At 33.1% G+C, this 17,464-nt stretch overlaps 2 protein-coding genes and 1 long non-coding RNA gene across 3 annotated transcripts; 1 reads left to right on the top strand and 2 right to left on the bottom strand.

The window, feature by feature from the left end:
- Nucleotides 1–833: 833 nt before the first annotated feature.
- Nucleotides 834–3,588, bottom strand: LOC122596792 (trimethyltridecatetraene synthase-like). Its single transcript, XM_043769436.1, has 2 exons — nucleotides 2,616–3,588; nucleotides 834–1,642 (listed from the first exon to the last, which is right to left on the bottom strand). The coding sequence occupies exons 1-2, from the start codon at nucleotides 3,519–3,521 to the stop codon at nucleotides 1,013–1,015; spliced, it is 1,536 nt and encodes a 511-aa protein (XP_043625371.1). The 5' UTR covers nucleotides 3,522–3,588; the 3' UTR covers nucleotides 834–1,012.
- Nucleotides 3,589–7,801: 4,213 nt separating this feature from the next.
- LOC122598478 (trimethyltridecatetraene synthase-like) lies at nucleotides 7,802–9,827 on the bottom strand. Its single transcript, XM_043771070.1, has 2 exons — nucleotides 8,922–9,827; nucleotides 7,802–8,431 (listed from the first exon to the last, which is right to left on the bottom strand). Exons 1-2 carry the CDS (start codon nucleotides 9,825–9,827, stop codon nucleotides 7,802–7,804), a joined length of 1,536 nt encoding a protein of 511 aa, XP_043627005.1.
- A 5,675-nt stretch (nucleotides 9,828–15,502) lies between these two features.
- Nucleotides 15,503–16,480, top strand: LOC122594894. Its single transcript, XR_006323139.1, has 4 exons — nucleotides 15,503–15,616; nucleotides 15,747–15,904; nucleotides 15,993–16,080; nucleotides 16,240–16,480. It is a non-coding gene; the product is annotated as an uncharacterized LOC122594894 (long non-coding RNA).
- Nucleotides 16,481–17,464: the final 984 nt, after the last annotated feature.

The raw sequence follows: 17,464 nt of genomic DNA on the forward strand, positions 1-17,464 counted from the left end.
TTTCCACTATCTTAATTAGTTGTATTTATCAAGTATATAAAACGTAGTACAATTTTTGGAAACCCCGGATGTGGTTTAGTTGACCGGTAACCGGTTACTACAATGTAAGTAAGTAAGTAAGTAAGTAACTGCTCAGTGTCGTCTTTCGCGGGTTTTGAGCCCCAATACCTCGACGGTGTATAGGGGAGGTTAAGATGTAGGCAGACCTTACCTCTATCTAAGTAGAGAGGCTGCTTCCAGTTTCTACCTAAATGGTAGAAAAAGCCCTCCAACCTTTGCATGGGATGAGGATCGAACCCATGACCTCTGTCTCCAAAAGCAAGGATGTTTACCACTGATCCAACCATGCTGCTTAACCGGTTACTACATTGATTCACCATAAATAAATGTCTTTTTTTTTTCTTTCTTCTTTTCTTGTTTTGGACTTTTGGATTTTTAGATGGCCCATTATTTTTCTTGTTTTGGAGTATAGATGGCCCATCATTAAGTTATGGTTGCCGTTTTTTCTAACCTCATTATTTCTTAAGAGCATAATATGATTTCCAAAGAACTTAATTAGCTATTAACGTATGATTTTGAAATTACATGTTTTAGTCATTTAGTTGTATATATCAATATATCATTAGTGTTGATGTTGATGTTTTCCACTACCTAAATAAACCTAGTGATTCGTTGGTTCGTCTTGGTTCACTAAGTCAAATATTTTGTATACAACCCTCGTATATTTCAGAAATTGTAATATCAATAGCAATTTCGATTAATTTCTACATTTTGTGTGTGTGCTCGATTTAGATAAATACCCGAGTGGTGAATCAACGTATCGACGCCAAAACTTATATTTCAAAATGCTTTAAATAATATGACATTCATTCGTAGATTGACTCAACACGGACAATAACTTTACGAATAGCCAACATGGACTACAAATAAGTAAAAACACTATAAATAAGTAAAACCATAGTGATGCATATGTCTATCGTACAATAACTTAGCGATACACCATTTTGACTGACTAGATACGATACATTTCAAATGGGAGGCGGGGTTGGGCTACGGTGACAAGTGGAATCTTTTTTGGTGTTGATAAGCCAAATATCTCGTCCATATCCAGATCATTAGTGGTCATTTTGCCAGGTAATTTCCAGCTAAAGCCATGTAACAGATTAGCCAAAGTCGCTTCAATAACTTTAAATCCTAAACTATAACCAGGGCACATCCTTCGTCCTGCACCAAATGGCAACAACTCAAAGTCATGACCCTTGACGTCTATTTCCTTCCCAAGGAATCGTTCTGGACAAAACTCGTTAGGTTTATCCCAATACTTGGGATCTCTTCCTATTGTCCAAACGTTAACAAGAACCCGAGTCCCTTCGGTAACGTCGTAACCAGCTACTTTACAATTTTCGCGAGCTCTTCTAGGAACCAACATTGGTGCCACGGGATGCAACCTCATTGTCTCTTTAGCAATTGCCTCGATATAAGGTAGTTTAGGCATGTCCTTCTCTTCAACCCATCTATCCTTGCCAATGACCCGGTCTAGCTCTTCAGTTGCCTTTTGAAATATTTCTGGCTTCTTAAATATTTCAGAAATGGCCCATTCGACTGTAACAGCTGAACTTTCGGTTCCACCCGCAAGCAAGTCCTATTAATATTTAAAAAGACAAAAAGTCAAAAAACATTGGCACGGTGCGGCCCCTGCACGAAGTTCATCGATAGGCCCCTGCACGAAGTTGTGTCGAAACTAAAGTGACGCACATGATACATATTGCGTAAGTTTTTAATTTAACTTTTTTGTATTAAAAAAATCCATTATCTATCGGGATGAGTTACTATATATTTATTCAACTATTTTAAATTTGCGTCTGAAGACAATCACACTATTACCAAAAAAATTGGGATGCGAACATAAAGATGCTATGAAAACTTAAAACAGTATACTCCATATAAAATCATTTGATCAATAATTTGATTTCTACACTACATATAGAATATGACTCCACTAGATACGCCATTAACATTTTAACAAATATCAATGCTGGTTTTATCTATAAATAATTTTATCATAAAGAATGGTTCATCACTGTATATTCTTTAAATATAAAATATAAAACTATATCAAAAGAAAAATGCAGTTGTCTTATCTGACTTCAAGATTCCAATTGATCAACCATTAACTTGATTCTGTATAACTAGTACTTTAATACTTTAAAACGTTAAATAACGAATACTTTTTCTTTTGGCGTCTGGTAACTCGACCACTTTTTTGGTAACCTGACCAGACTTTTTGCAGCGACCCTGACAGGGGCCCGCTTTTATTCTGTCATATTTACCATTATAGACATGGGGTCCGCACTTCACTTTTTACAGCAAAGGTAGTAGTGGTCGAGATACCAAAAAATAGTGGTGGGGATACGGGGACGTTTCTTTTAAAGGATATTATTATTTAATAAATAATTAATGGAGTATATGATTTGGATGTTTTGTGGTCACATGAGTTTGTTCAAATATACTCACTGGAAGTAAAATATCTTCATTTCTTTAATTATCTAATTTAATTAAGAAAAAAGTTTCACTTCAAGAAAATGTTGCATCATTGCAATATGTAAATAAAGAACCTGTGTAAAAGCTTTGACGCCATGCCTCTCAAGCTTAACATCAAGACCAGGATCATCAGCAAGCTGCAACAACAGATCCACCATATCCGTAGCCACAAACTTGTCCCCTTGGGCCTTCCTTTGCGAGATATGTTCATCTAGCACATGCTCCAAAAACCGGTCGAATTTCTTACTAACACTCTTCATCCTTTTGATATACCCTTGCAAATCCATAAAATCAACCCAAGGTATTGAATCACCAATATTCAACACCCCGTTTAATAAAAATAACTCGTCTAACATCTTTTTAAACTCATCCGGACTCACAATTGAGTCTTTAGACTCGTCTAAATACCTTTTACCCAAAACCATCCTACTAATCACATTCAAACTAACCGTGGATAACATATCTTTTAACAATATCTCTTTTCCGGACGAATTAAATATTGTTCTCAATAAAGCATTTGTTTCCTCGACTCTAATGTATTCATAAGATTCTAGACGTTTAACGCTAAAGAGCTCCATTAAACACATTTTACGTGCTTGGCGCCAATATGCTCCATAAGGAGACCATGTTATGTCCGAATAGTTGTATGTTGTATATTTTCCTGCGGCCGTTTTAGGCCTGCAGGAAAAGTTAACATCTTGTGTTTTCAGGATGATTTTTGCCATCTCGGGTGATGAAGCAACTAGGAAATTGTACGAACCAAATTTAAGTTGCATGATCTCTCCGTATTTTTTGGAGAGTTCATGGATAGAACGATGAGGGAGGTTTCCTATGAGGTTGAGGTTACCAATAATTGGCCATGGCTTTGGGCCTGGGGCGGTGTTGAGTTTGCTGGGACGCCGCAGCCAGCGAGCTACAAACAAGAGTGTTATAGTGGCTAGCCATGCTGCGACGTAGTAATTAGAATAAAGTGAATCCATTTGTGATTAGGGGAGTGTGTGCAAAATGTTAGATGTGTTTGTTATGAAGATAGAGGCATGACAAGGTGGTTATTTATAGTGAGGGGAGATATATATTGTAGAGCAAGTGATGTGTTAAGTGTGTATGTGTAAACATACCAAAAGTAAAGTCAATAAATAAATATATATTTATTCACTTGCTTTTTTTTTGAAGACTCAAACACATGTGTTTCCTTGACAGAAAAAAAAAAATGATATACTTTCTTGAAACTTGCTTTCTCTGAAAACCGTAACATGATCAGTTTAATTTCTTTGCAAACACCTTCTCATGTTCATGAAATTTCTTAAACAATACCTTCTTTTTTCAAAAATTATTTATAGCCACAGAAAGTTGTATATATAATGCATTTGAAATTTGTCGATGCTCACTACCTTCAACATTCTCGAAATCCTTTCTTCTCCTTATTATCTTAACAATTTCGTAGTAAACGTTTCTTAAACGGCTAGGCCCACACCCACATTCAATTCATTTTATAAAAGGCGGTTGGTATCCCGATCACTTTTTTGGTAATTTAACCAGACTATTTGCAGCGATTATCGCTGCAAATAGTGGTGTTTTTGTCCATATCCAACTTATCGCGCTGCAAATAGTAGGTGTGGTCGAGATACCAAAAAAACTTGGTTGAGATATGAATCCCTTTATAAAATCTACGATTTCATTTGTTGAATACATGTGATTAGTCCTTGTCTGGCCAACCAAATCAATAAATATAGTTCATCTTTTCATTAACTAGATTTGGTTAGTCCTTCTCTGGCCAACCAAATCAATAAATATAGTTCATCTTTTCATTAACTACATTGGTGTCCGCATTTTGCAGGGGCAAAAATAGACAACTTTTCGAGGTGAGATGAGAAGCGAGGGGGAGGGGGTTATGAGTTAGGGTTTTTGCTGTGTGTTTATGTGTGAGGGAGAGATAGAGTCTGAAATTTTTGTAAGGGTATTTTAGTTATAGTGTATAAAATAAAAATATGGATGTATTAATATATAGATGATAAAATAGACATATCGAGTTCTTAATGTTTAATTTTTTTTCTTTAAAAAAAAAGACTTTTTCATGAGTATTTATAACTTTATCTTGTTAAATTCGATTCTTGTTTACAATAAGTTAAGCGACACTTGATATAATAATAATAATAATAATAATAATAATAATAATAATAAAGATATATATGTATAGGTATATATTAAAAAAAGAGGATAGAGTAAAATTTACATTATGTAAACAGTACAGCTTTTAGAAATTTGAAAAAGATACCATCTATTTTAATAAAATTACTATACTTTTTTATCCTGTATTTGTATTGTCTATTGTAACTTGAGTAATAAATTAATTAAAAAGAATTATACAAATATTAATTCCCTTTTACAAAAGATAGGAATTGATTATTATTATTTCTTATAGGTTTAAGTATCCCGAAATGTAAATAACTTTGTAATTTTTCTATTGTTTGTAACTGTATATGCATCAAAAATTTTGAACATTTTATGTAAGTATCTCGCTAAATTGAACGCATAATGTTAAAATGTATACATGGTAACTATATGAGCTGCCCACGGAAAAATTATTGATCGGTCAACGTAAAAATTTTACATTAATTGTTTAATTTAGCGAGATACTTAAATAAAATATTTAAAATTTTTAATTAATACACATAATTAAAAAAATTATAAAGTTACTTGCATTCCGAGATAATAAACCCTTTGTACTACTCTTTGAGTAGGTGAAGGAAATTTTTGACGTGTTTGAAAGTCAATAGGAATTTCATAGAAACTCATAATCATTTTGAAAAGTAAAGTGAATGTGGAAATGTCTCGGTTTCCACGTTGGTCATCAGTCAACTAAATAAGCAGACGGCTGTTTCATTTTTGGACCCTCCCACTAACAACTAAACCATATCATGATTTTTGTTTTTATCATTCTTTTCACAAAAATAACACTTTGCATAAAAACAGTAAATTTGTAATTGATGCCTTTAAAAATAAGTAATTTGTAATTTATAATGACCATATGAAAAGAGAGCCAAGTCTTTAACTACCGGAAATTTAGAGCCACTACAAATAATAATAATATTAAAAAATGCTAGTGTTTTATTAATTTCAAAATCTATAGATGAGAATATATCCACCAATGATTAATGTAGAAATTTAACACTATATACAAATTGATTAGTTAAGGCTGGATTTACGTAAATGCGTCTAAGCAAACTTGTTGTGAAGACGCTAAACTGTATATACTTCAAGTCAATTCGGTAACTTGCATAATTTTTATTTCTATTTTTATGTAGACTCTTGCTCATTACGAAGACTGAATAGGTTAAAATGTTCACACCAAAAGAACTTGCTTTAGTGGTATTAGAGTTTAGAAATGATCAATCAGCTGAAAATATTGTAAGTTAATTATAATGTAATACAGTAATAGACATAGACAATTGTGTGTGTATATGTGTAGATGTATATATACATGTCTTGCTTATCTTAACATGAATCTGACTTAGAAAACTACAAGAATATTATTAGGTATTAAAATTATAATGTAAATATGTATAATACCACTATATCTCACATTACTAGACAAAATTGATAGCTTATGAAATGAGATGATATTCGATAAAATGAAAAAAGTATCATGTCATTGTTTTGAATTAGTAACAAAGAAAATTGTACAAGTATAATCCATCACGCACACACATACCCCGTATATAAAATTGAGTGTTTTAAAATTTTGGTCACTAAAACCGTGAGTTCACACTTCTAACAAACATCCAACTATATCATCAACGTCCCCACAAACAACTAACCCCTTAAAAAGTAGTCTCAACTCTCAATCATTTAAGTATTTCGCATCATTTATATATATGATAACGACATCGGGTTCCGGAGCTCGGATTATAAAGTATTTTGTGGTCATTCAACAAAAAAAAAATGTATAATAATGAAATGTGACATAAACAGTAGTGTAGATTCGAAAAACATATATAAAAATTATACAACACAATAAATTTTATAAAAATGAAGGCACCATCTAAGATATTCAAGAAGTAGAAGGCCTCTTACGACCCTCATCAAATGGCTCGCCAATGGCAGAAAGCATTAGTAGATGACGAACAATGATGGAAAATCACTTTACGCATCAATTCAAACTTTGGCGTACATTGTGTGTTTTGATACAAAGTCCGAAGCTTATAAGTCGAGTACTTAAAAATTTCGTCCCTAATGCATTTTTCCAAAATTTCAAGCCTTAGGTCGCGTTTGGTTCGCAGATTCTGATGGAATTGAAATTGAATTACATTCCTTAGTGCGTTTGGTTGCTCAATGATAAAGGAATATCATTACGTTGGAATGTCAACATTCCCTCATTTGATGGAATCTTCATTCCATGAGGATGAGGGAAGGAATCTCATTCCGTCTCTCCCTTAAATATTCAAAAAATGAAAAACATTCCATCAAATTTCATTCCATCAGATTCCAATTCCTTCAATAGATTTCATTCTATCAAAAAACATTCCGTGAACCAAACACGCCCTTAGATTTCATATTCGTGTACTTCTACTAGTACCAATTTATGGATATCTTTGGTTATATATAGCTAGATTAGACATAACTTATAACATAGTTGTGAGTTGTGACTAGGGATGAGCTGAAAGTCTCAAGTCCCGAGTCTTGTCCTAGTACCATTCTGATCTCGGTACAGGGAAGTAGTGGTACAGAGTTTCAAATGGGATCGGGACGAATATTGATTTTTGATGGTTTTTAAGATTGGGACTGGAAAAATCTCACGAATTACGAGATCGATTTCCTTGTCTTGTCCCGGTCTCTTCCTGATCCCGCCATATTTGGGACCGGTACCGGTACCACTCTTTTGGGTTTTTCAAGACTGATATTGTTGGTACCAGAAACTATACGGGACGGGACTTGTCCCATGCTCATCCCTACTTGTGACAACTTCTTTAAGGTATTCAAGTGTTTAATGCAGTATGGTTTTCAATCATTTATTTCCACCACTTAAATTACTCCACATGGACAAAGTGATCGACCTCACCGGTGATTTGTTTTTGTTGGATTTTCAAAAGAAGGCAAGCAGTGAAGTGCATAAAACAGCTAACGTACATTATCAAGAACCTTACATACGTATGTGTTCTCGTCGATCTTTCACCTTATATGTCTTTTTAATTTGGTCGTTTAGATGGCCCATTAGTATAAACACCACAAAACACAGTGATACACCGGCCATTTCTATCGACTAGATAGGGTACATTTCTAGTGGGAGTCGTGGTTCTGCTATGGTGACAAGTGGGATCTTCTTTGGTGTTGATAGTCCAAATATCTCGTCCATATCAAGATCATATGTGGTCAATTTACCAGCAAGTTTCCAGTTAAATCCATGTAACAAATTAGCCAGAGTCGCTTCGATAATCTTGAATCCTAAACTAAACCCCGGGCACATTCTTCGTCCCGAACCAAATGGCAAATACTCGTAATTATGACCCTTGACATCAATTTCCTTTCCAATGAATCGTTCTGGATAAAATTCTTCAGGTTTATCCCAATACTTAGGATCTCTTCCTATTGTCCAAAAATTAACAATCACCCGCGTTCCTTCTAGAACATTGTAACCAGCTACTTTACAGTTTTCACGAGTTCTTCTAGGAATCAACATTGGTGCCACGGGATGCAACCTCATTGTCTCTTTAGCAATCGCCTCGATATAAGGTAGTTTAGGCATGTCCTTCTCTTCAACCCACCTATCTTTGCCAATGACCCGATCTAGCTCTTCGGTTGCCTTTTGGAATATATCTGGCTTCTTAAATATTTCGGAAATGGCCCATTCGACTGTAACAGCTGAACTCTCGGTTCCACCAGCAAGCAAGTCCTATTAATTAGTATATCAAAAGATAGAGAAAGTTCATGAGATATATTATAGAAATATTGAGTTTTTTTACTAAGATATATATACGCTATATATATAACATAACTAACTGACATTTTCCCTAACAAATATCAAGATATTACCCATACCCAGGGAGATTTGAACCTGAATTAAGTGCCAATATCATAATCACTAGCTAGATCATCTTGGAGGCGTTTTATAGTTTGATGATTTTAATAATAATATAAAGAATGTAAAGTTATACAAAATTAAAAATTCACTTGTTTGAGACACCCTTTAATTAGGAGGTTTTTTAATCTCATGGTGTGCATTTGTCGGCGAATTACTACTAATCTGGAAGTAACAAAACTTAAATCTGGAGTTTAGTCTTAATTAGTAAATCATTTGAAAACCTCATTTCTTATCTTTATTTAGGAATTGAATAATGAAAGATTTGAACTTTAAGAAAATGTTGCATTATTATTATTGTCACCTGTGTAAAAGCTTTGACACCATGTCTCTCAAGCTTAACATCAAGACCAGGATCATCAGCAAGCTGCAACAACAAATCCACCATGTCCGTAGCCACAAACTTGTCCCCCTTGGCCTTCCGTTGCGCGATATGTTCGTCTAGCACATGCTCCAAAAACCCATCAAATTTCTTACTAACACTCTTCATTCTTTTAACATACCCTTGCAAATCCATGAAATTAATCCAGGGTATTGAATCACCAATATTAAACACCCCATTTAACAAAAGTAACTCGTCTAACATCTTCTTAAACTCGTCTAGACTAACAATTGAGTCTTCAGACTCGTCCAAGTACTTTTTACCCAAAACCATCCTACTAATCACATTCAAACTAACTGTGGATAACATATCTTTTAACAATATCTCTTTACCAGACAAATTGAATATTGTTTTCAATAATAAGTTTGTTTCTTCAACTCTAATGTACTCATAAGATTCTAGACGTTTCACGCTAAAGAGCTCCATTAAACACATCTTACGTGCTTGGCGCCAGTATGCTCCATAAGGAGCCCATGTTATGTCTGAATAATTGTAAGTCATATATTTTCCTGCAGCCGTTTTAGGCCTGCATGCAAAGCTAATATCTTGTGTTTTAAGGATGATTTTTGCCATCTCTGCCGATGAAGCAACTATGACATGATACGAGCCAAATTTAAGCTGCATGATTTCTCCATATATTTTGGAAAGATCATGGATGGAACGATGAGGGAGGGTGCCTATGAGGTTAAGGTTACCAATAATTGGCCATGGCTTTGGTCCTGGGGAAGTGTTGAGGTTGTTAGGACGTCGCAGCCAACGAGCCACATGCATGAGTGCTATAATGGCTAGCCATGCTACGACGTAGTAAATTGAAGGGAGTGAGTCCATTTGTAATTAGGGAGTGTGTGTAAAGTATTGATGTGTTTGTTATGAAGATATAGACGCATGAGATTGTGGTTATTTATAGCTGGATAGATGTTGTAGAGCAAGTGTGTGTGTGTGTGTTTGGTATACATAATAGATATTGGATTTTCTAAACTTTCCATTTTATATGAATATTTAAATTTCATGACAACAAAAACAATTTATATAGGATCGGAGTTTATTAGGTTTTCCCTATTACGAAATAAATATGTTGAGTTTATACATTTCATCGCACTCTGTGAAAAGCAAATGATCTTGATTGGTTCCAATAATCAAGCCTGCCGATTTTTTGCCTCTGTTAATTCTTCAACCAAAGCAATGAAAGTGTTTGGATCATCGAAAAATATCCGATTCCCGTATTTTATGCCAATTAAGTGTTTCATTATCATCTATCAACCGAAGCATATACTCCACCAATTCTAGATGATCCGAATGTACGTGTTTTGAATTAATTTTTTTTTGTTTTGTTTTTTGAACTAGCTAGCTAGGCAAATTTTCTAAGACAAACTTTTCTAAAGGATTAGAGTTAGACAAAAAAAATCTTCAAAAGTATAGTAGCTAGGCTAGTCCGACTTGTAGACTTTAATGTAGCTTGGGTTTTGTGAACCTGCTTCATCGATACATGGAGCTTACTGAAGGTCTGATATATCGACAATATATGGCAAATAAACTCAAATTTACAGAAGTTCAAGTCTAAAGCATGGTGCTAGCTGAAGTTGACTTTGCCCATCTTTGAAAGTTTTTAGTTATATTCGATCCCTTTAACAACTTTTCTTTAATTAAGAAATAAATGGTCATTTCTAAAAAGATTCCCTAATTAGTTAATTATGTCTTCACCTATTTATTTAAAACGTTTACGTGCAACATGATCACAATAGCAACCTAGCTAGTAGGTGACATATTGCACCTTAATTATAAACTTAATGGTACTGATCATGTTTTCTCAAAATTCATACAGTACAAAGTCTAAATAGACATATATATAAATGAGTACAGTACAAATTAAGTCTAAACAGACATATAAATGAGTAATAATAATAGTGTTGTTTTAATAGATGTCCTAAAGGCAACACATAATTAATAGGTCTAAATTAAAGGCATACTTAAAAATTCGATATGGATTCCAACCATTTATTCTATTAATTTTTTTTTTATAAATGACAACAATGGATAAATGGCTAATTAACATCCACACGTATATACACTGACGGTGGTTCAAAATTTATTCTATTACTTACCTTTTAATTTGTTATATATGAACATCAAATTTTAATTAATTAATCATGTTCGTAAGATTATTAAATTAGTCATATTAATTATTATTTTTCAATACAAATATATGTAACAAACAAAATAAAAAACATTTTAATATTTCATTAATAAATTATCATTATTCCCATAAATAATCTGTAAACTAATTTTAAAAATGATTATTTTTCCGACATTTCAAAACCTAATCATTTTTATAATGTATAGTCAATGTAATTAAGTATTACGAATTAAAGATCTTGCATCACAAGTATATAAACTATAAATAAACTAGTATACTATATATCTATATCTATAAAAAGACAATATGCTTACGACCTTCAACATGCATGCTAATATGCTTACGTCGACCTTGAACATGCTGATTATGCGAATTATATATGTCTATTAATTTTTCAAGTAGTTGTTAAAACATATTTCAAATCTCCCCTAATTTGGTCTCCATCATGATAACTAGATCAAGATAAGCTATCAAAACAAATTGTAAATCGAAACTAATTGATCAATAGGACATTCCCATAAGAGAAAGCGAAGAAAGATTTTACATAATATGTTTTATTAACTATTACTCCCTATTTTCCATTTTAATTGTCCTAGTTTGATTTTCAAAGTCTTTTTCTTTACTGTTTGACCGTAAATATTGTCTTATGTATTATATAATAGTTTGATGAAATTTATATCATTGAAAAGTACATTACAAATATAATCCGTTCAAATATTTTATATCAAGTATTATAAAACGCAACCAAAAATAATTACTGTCAAACTTTTAAGAAAAAAACTTTGAAAGTTAAACTAAGACATTTAAAGTGGGACGGAGAGAGTATTTATTATAACACTTCATATTTAGGGTTTAAGACATTTAAAGTGGGACGAAGGGAGTATTTATTATATCGTATCATTTGTTCTAAATCCATCCAATTCTGAAAATCAACATGTTTTACCTATTTCTGGGAAAAACCAGAAGAAACTTAATTAATTCATATCAAATTTGGAGGACACGTAGACCTTTCAAAAATATAAGTTTCATCCCCTAACTCATTCAGACGAATTTTCTATGATTTTTGCTAGATGAATGAAATTTCAGTCTTAAAGAAGTACCCTTTGTTTTGCAAACTATTTCGACCATCAAACAAACATAGCAAACCTACACGGCCTATAGAACTTAGATACACCCAAAATATGGCTCAATTGATGACTTGATATCATCAGTTAAATTGTATTAATAATATGGATAAGATAAGTGATAAATCCATAACATTTTCTAGTTATCCATAACATTATTACATACTTTATGTGCAATATAATATGTGTATATGCTGTGAATAGCTAAAATATGTTGTAGCTATTATTACCCTATGGGTAATGATAGATCTTTCTAATAATGTCCTCATTTTATGTTAATCGTTATCCATTAATTTTCTATCATAATCTAATTATTTGATTGTAACATGTTTAATGGTCATAATGCCAAAAGTATTTTTATGAAATCATTTAATGAAGGGAAAAATGAAATATACAGCAAGCTGAATAAGAAAAAGTATGCAACAAATATAGCTTTTTTTAATTAAAATAAAAGGTTACAATCTAGCCCATTTAATTTACAAATAAACAATTCTGCCCCTTGAATTTCAACTTTGCTGCACCTAAACATTATACAGTCAACAACAGGGAAGCTTTTCCCTTTAATGAAATCAAATTTTCTAAAATATAAGCATATCTATTTATTATTTATATAAAACTAATAATTTAACATGTTGACAAGTTACTTTCACAGCGAAAGCGTTGAATTTTAAACATAACCAATTTTCCAATATAATATGTTTTAGAAAAGTGGTTTTCACAACCAGCTAGATCGAGCTCATTTCTTGAGGTGAAAAGATAATATATTTTAGACGACTATTAATCCTCCTTCATTAACCATTTCTTAATTCTATAGGCTATGTTTAGCAAGAGCTTTTGTGAAGCTTTAGCTTATGATTTTGAACAAAAACTTCTATTGTGTTAAAAACTTTGTTAACTCCAAAATGAAACGTTTCTTGAAATAGCGTTTCATGAGCTTTAGCTTTTTGATGAATCTGTTAATCATTAAAAGTACACAAATAACTCTTAAAGTTACAGCTATAATTATCATACCAAACAGTTTTAAAAATAAAAGCTCTATCTAACAGTTTTTCTTAAAAACTACAACTTACAACTCCAATTAAAAGCTACAGCTACAACTACTTTTGTCAAACATACCTATAGTACTTAAAACAAGCTAGTGATTGTGAATCCAATACCTAATTAAGGGAAAAGTAACTTTCACAGCGAAGCTTTGAGTTTCAAACATAACCAATTTTCCAATATAATATGTTCTCGAAAAGTGTTTTTGTGGTACAACTTGTTTTATATCGGCCTTGCTTTTATGACGTGCTGGGAGGGCAAAGGGAGCTTTGCATAATAGTTGCGTTCGTCCTATATGTTTGCTTTTACTGCATTCAATATGCGTTTCTTTTCTTTTTTTTTTTTTAAACTTATGTTTGGTTTAATACGTTGTAAGATATTTATTTGATTTGTGTCTTTCTTCTGTCTTATTATTATGCTATCAAGGTGAGTATGGTAAGTCTCATGCACTTGTTTCTTTCCCTTTCACGGCTGGATCGAGGTGCTTTTGGAAGCAACCTTACCCGATCGAGGAAGCCTGAAAGAAAGGCCGTCTACATCACCCCTCTTCCATACCCACTTACGACGGGATTGGGTACAGGCCATGCAATTGTTGCTCTAGTTTAATCATCTGAAAAGTCCAAGAGGACTTCATACAAAATTTTAATCAGTTTCATGCCTGCTACAGAGTATAGGTGGTTCAAGAAAATGTATTAGGATTACTTATTGATATATCCAATTAACATCCTTGCCTCTGGAGACAGAGGTCAAGGGTTCTATCCTCATGCTTTGCAAGGTTGTAGGTCCCTTTTTATCTTAGATAGAACTTGGTTGTTCAAGGAATATATTAGGATTACTTATTGATATATATCCAACTAGCAAGGTTGAATAAGTGGTTAAAATCTTTGCCTCTCGAGACAGAGGTCAAGTGCAAGGCCTGAGGTCTTTTTCCATGTTAGATAGAACTTGAAAGCAACCTCTCTACACCGTCATGGTAGAGGTAAAGCTGTTAACATCTTAACCTCCCCCAATACTGCGGTATTGTGACCCAAAACCCGTGGAAGGTGGAAGGAGAAGATCATGGACTGCAGACAGAACTGGCTAGTTTGTCTGTTGAGGTATGTATATCAGCAACTTTATGTATCAATGAATGTGAAATAAGCTTGTGCCACAGTTTTTTGTTCACTTAGTTACAATTTTACAGACAGATTATATTTCAGGGTATAGGATTCAATGTAGAGATTTTCTACTCCGGAGAGCCTGTTTCAGATTATCTCCAATCTACTGTTTCTACAGTGATGCCAATACATGACAAGGTACCCTTATAGCTCATTAACCATGTTTGAAACTGCAAGCAGGTACATAAAATTGTACATGTGTCATTATTTTAATTACGCGATTGTTTTTTAATATGTGAACTTGTAGGAGCCAGTGGGAGATATTGTTGTTGTCTTATTAACTTGGCTGCGGTTCAAATGATCATAGAAGAAGCGTTAAATATTGGCAACTCATCTTTTGGTATGCGAGAGGGTTTATTATTTGTTGATCTTGCTGCCTATTAGTTAAATGTTCTGTGGCTCATTAGTCATTTTTGATGCTTTATCAGGATACAATTTTGGATCAAGTTTTAGGGCTCATTGTTTTGCCTTTGTACTTTTTAGTTTCATTCATGGATTGTTTATTTGTATTAAAAAATAATATTTTGCTGGGAAACTTTCTAGGACTTGGTGTTTTCTCCTTCCCTAGAGGTAAAAGGAAGGCGGTAATATCAACAAATGTAGCACAGATATCCCTTACGTTGGAGGAAATTTGAGTAATGTTGTTTGTTGAACATAAGCAATGAATTGAATTTATGTTTAATTACTTTTTAACTTCAATTGTGGAGCAGGGCATTAGTTATGTTGTTGAATGTGGTTTTCAAAACAGCGGTTCTACAACCTGGTATTACTCAGCATAATGGCGTAAGTTTTTTCTGTTTTGTTTTTCTCGTGTTAAATGATTGACTTCCAACACATATAATTAATTGCTTAAAAGATTACCGATATAGAGAATCTTGTAGTGGCACCAATATCTAAAGCATCTGCTAGGCAAAGGGCTGGCTGTGTACGGCCTGGGAAGTGTTACGGGTACATAAAAGACAATAGTGGCTATATATTTGTATTGAATAATGCTCATGTTTTTGATATAAGCAACTCAAAACTGATAAATTCTGTTGGTATATTTTTGTGAAACGTATGTATCACAATAAGGCTTTATACAAATGAGTATTTTGTCAATGAGATGTCTTCACATGGATTCCTGAGATGCAGAGATCAAACCTTGTTTCTAGTGTGATTCAGGTATACCGTATGCATATATGCTCAAATGCAAATAACATTTAAATTTTAAATATACATACAGACCTTTTTTCATTTTTGCTAGTTGAACTTCAAGGTTTTTTTCATTTTTACAGTTGTGTATTAATTGCAGTTAAAAGCGTTTGGTATGGATAATATCTTAGAATTCGATTGGCCAGCATCACCATCACCTGAAGAGTTGTTTAGGGCTCTTTAAGTACTTTATTCACTTGGAGTCCTTGATGATGCTAAACTTCACCAGTGGGATTCCAAGTTGCAGAGCTAGCATTGGTATGTTACCACTTATATAGTTGTATTCATACCTTTTTTGCTATGAATTCATGTAAAATCTATGTATGTCATATGCTTTGCTTCTTAGGATCTCATGATATCAAAGATGACCATAGCTTCCGACCAACTTATATTTTCCAAAGAAATCATTAGTGTCTGCTATCCTGTCAGTTCAGGTGTTTTTAATCTTGCATGTGTTTCTTTTTTGTTTCTTCGTTTAATAACTTTCCAAGCTACTGTAAGTGTAAACTTGGGTTTGCAAATTTTCAGTCTGTTACAGAGCTTTTTTTGTACATTGATAGTATACTATTTACTAATCTATGGCTTTTCACCAGTCAATATTGATATCCGTGAAGGGGCAGAAGGAGCTGGATGAAGCCAAATTGAGGTTCACTGAAGCAGAGGTATGTCATTGGTGGCAGATAGCTAGAGTTTGTTTTATTTAGCGTTGATTTGTCCTTTGTTTATATCAAGCTTATAAATAAATCGACATTCATATATAATTGGTTGGTTGGTTGTGCAAAATCACTTAATCAGCAATTAGCTCCAAGCCTCCAAGTTCTTACAAATCTATTGTTGGGCCAAATTTAAAACGTATTATATATGTATTTTTTATATATTGTAGCATCAAGTGTTGTTTGTTAATTTTAAGACGGTCATTACTCATTAAATCTAGTCTTATTCTTACTCCTAAAACTACCCCTAATATATTTTCATCTGCTAATTTTTTACTTTGTTTGAGCATTCACGTAATCAACCATTCATAGAAGCAAAACTTTATTACTCCAAAAAATTACAAACACTATATCTTACAACATGTCGTTGTCTTGCTAAATTGTTTTATTCTATCCTTATTCTTTAACATTGCAAGGTGCAAATATTTTTAAGACATTAGCCTTATAGCTACAGTAAAAACAGTTTTAAAATAAAATCAATCTAATTGGGTTTTTATTTTTCTTAACACAACATGAAGTTTTACTGACAAAAGCCATATCCCATAAGGGACACTAGTAAATTATTAAAAACATAATTGCCCACCGTAAAGCTCGAAACCACTACCACAAGGTTAAGAGCCTCGCGCTATACCAACTGAGCTAGACGGGCTTTTTGACTCTGTTTCCCATTTTCCAAATTATCTTCGTTGCTTCTTAAAAATGTTAGTGATGAAACGCACTAAATGGGTTTCATCTTTTAACTACTCAACGTTTTAATAATGGTTTATCTATATATGTATAGAGACTTCCCTTTTCTTTTTTTTTTAAGAATTGAGAGAATTTTTAAATTATGTATTGATTCACATTCTTTTTTTTTTTCATTATATTGTATATATAATATATAGAGTTAAGTACTTTTTTCGTTCATGTGGTTTATCATTTGTTCACTTTTCGTCCTCGCCGTTATCTTTTGGTTATAATCTTCCCTGTAGTTTACTTTTCGTCCTTTGGTCCGTTAACAACACCCCCCCCCCACACACACACACACACCACGTGCAAGTCACGAGAGGGGTAGTTATGTCTTTTGTCAACTGCCTTTCCTCGTGCAACGATATATAAAAACCCA

This window comes from Erigeron canadensis, chromosome 4, assembly GCF_010389155.1.
Source record: "Erigeron canadensis isolate Cc75 chromosome 4, C_canadensis_v1, whole genome shotgun sequence".
In the NCBI taxonomy this organism is placed as follows: Eukaryota; Viridiplantae; Streptophyta; class Magnoliopsida; order Asterales; family Asteraceae; genus Erigeron; species Erigeron canadensis.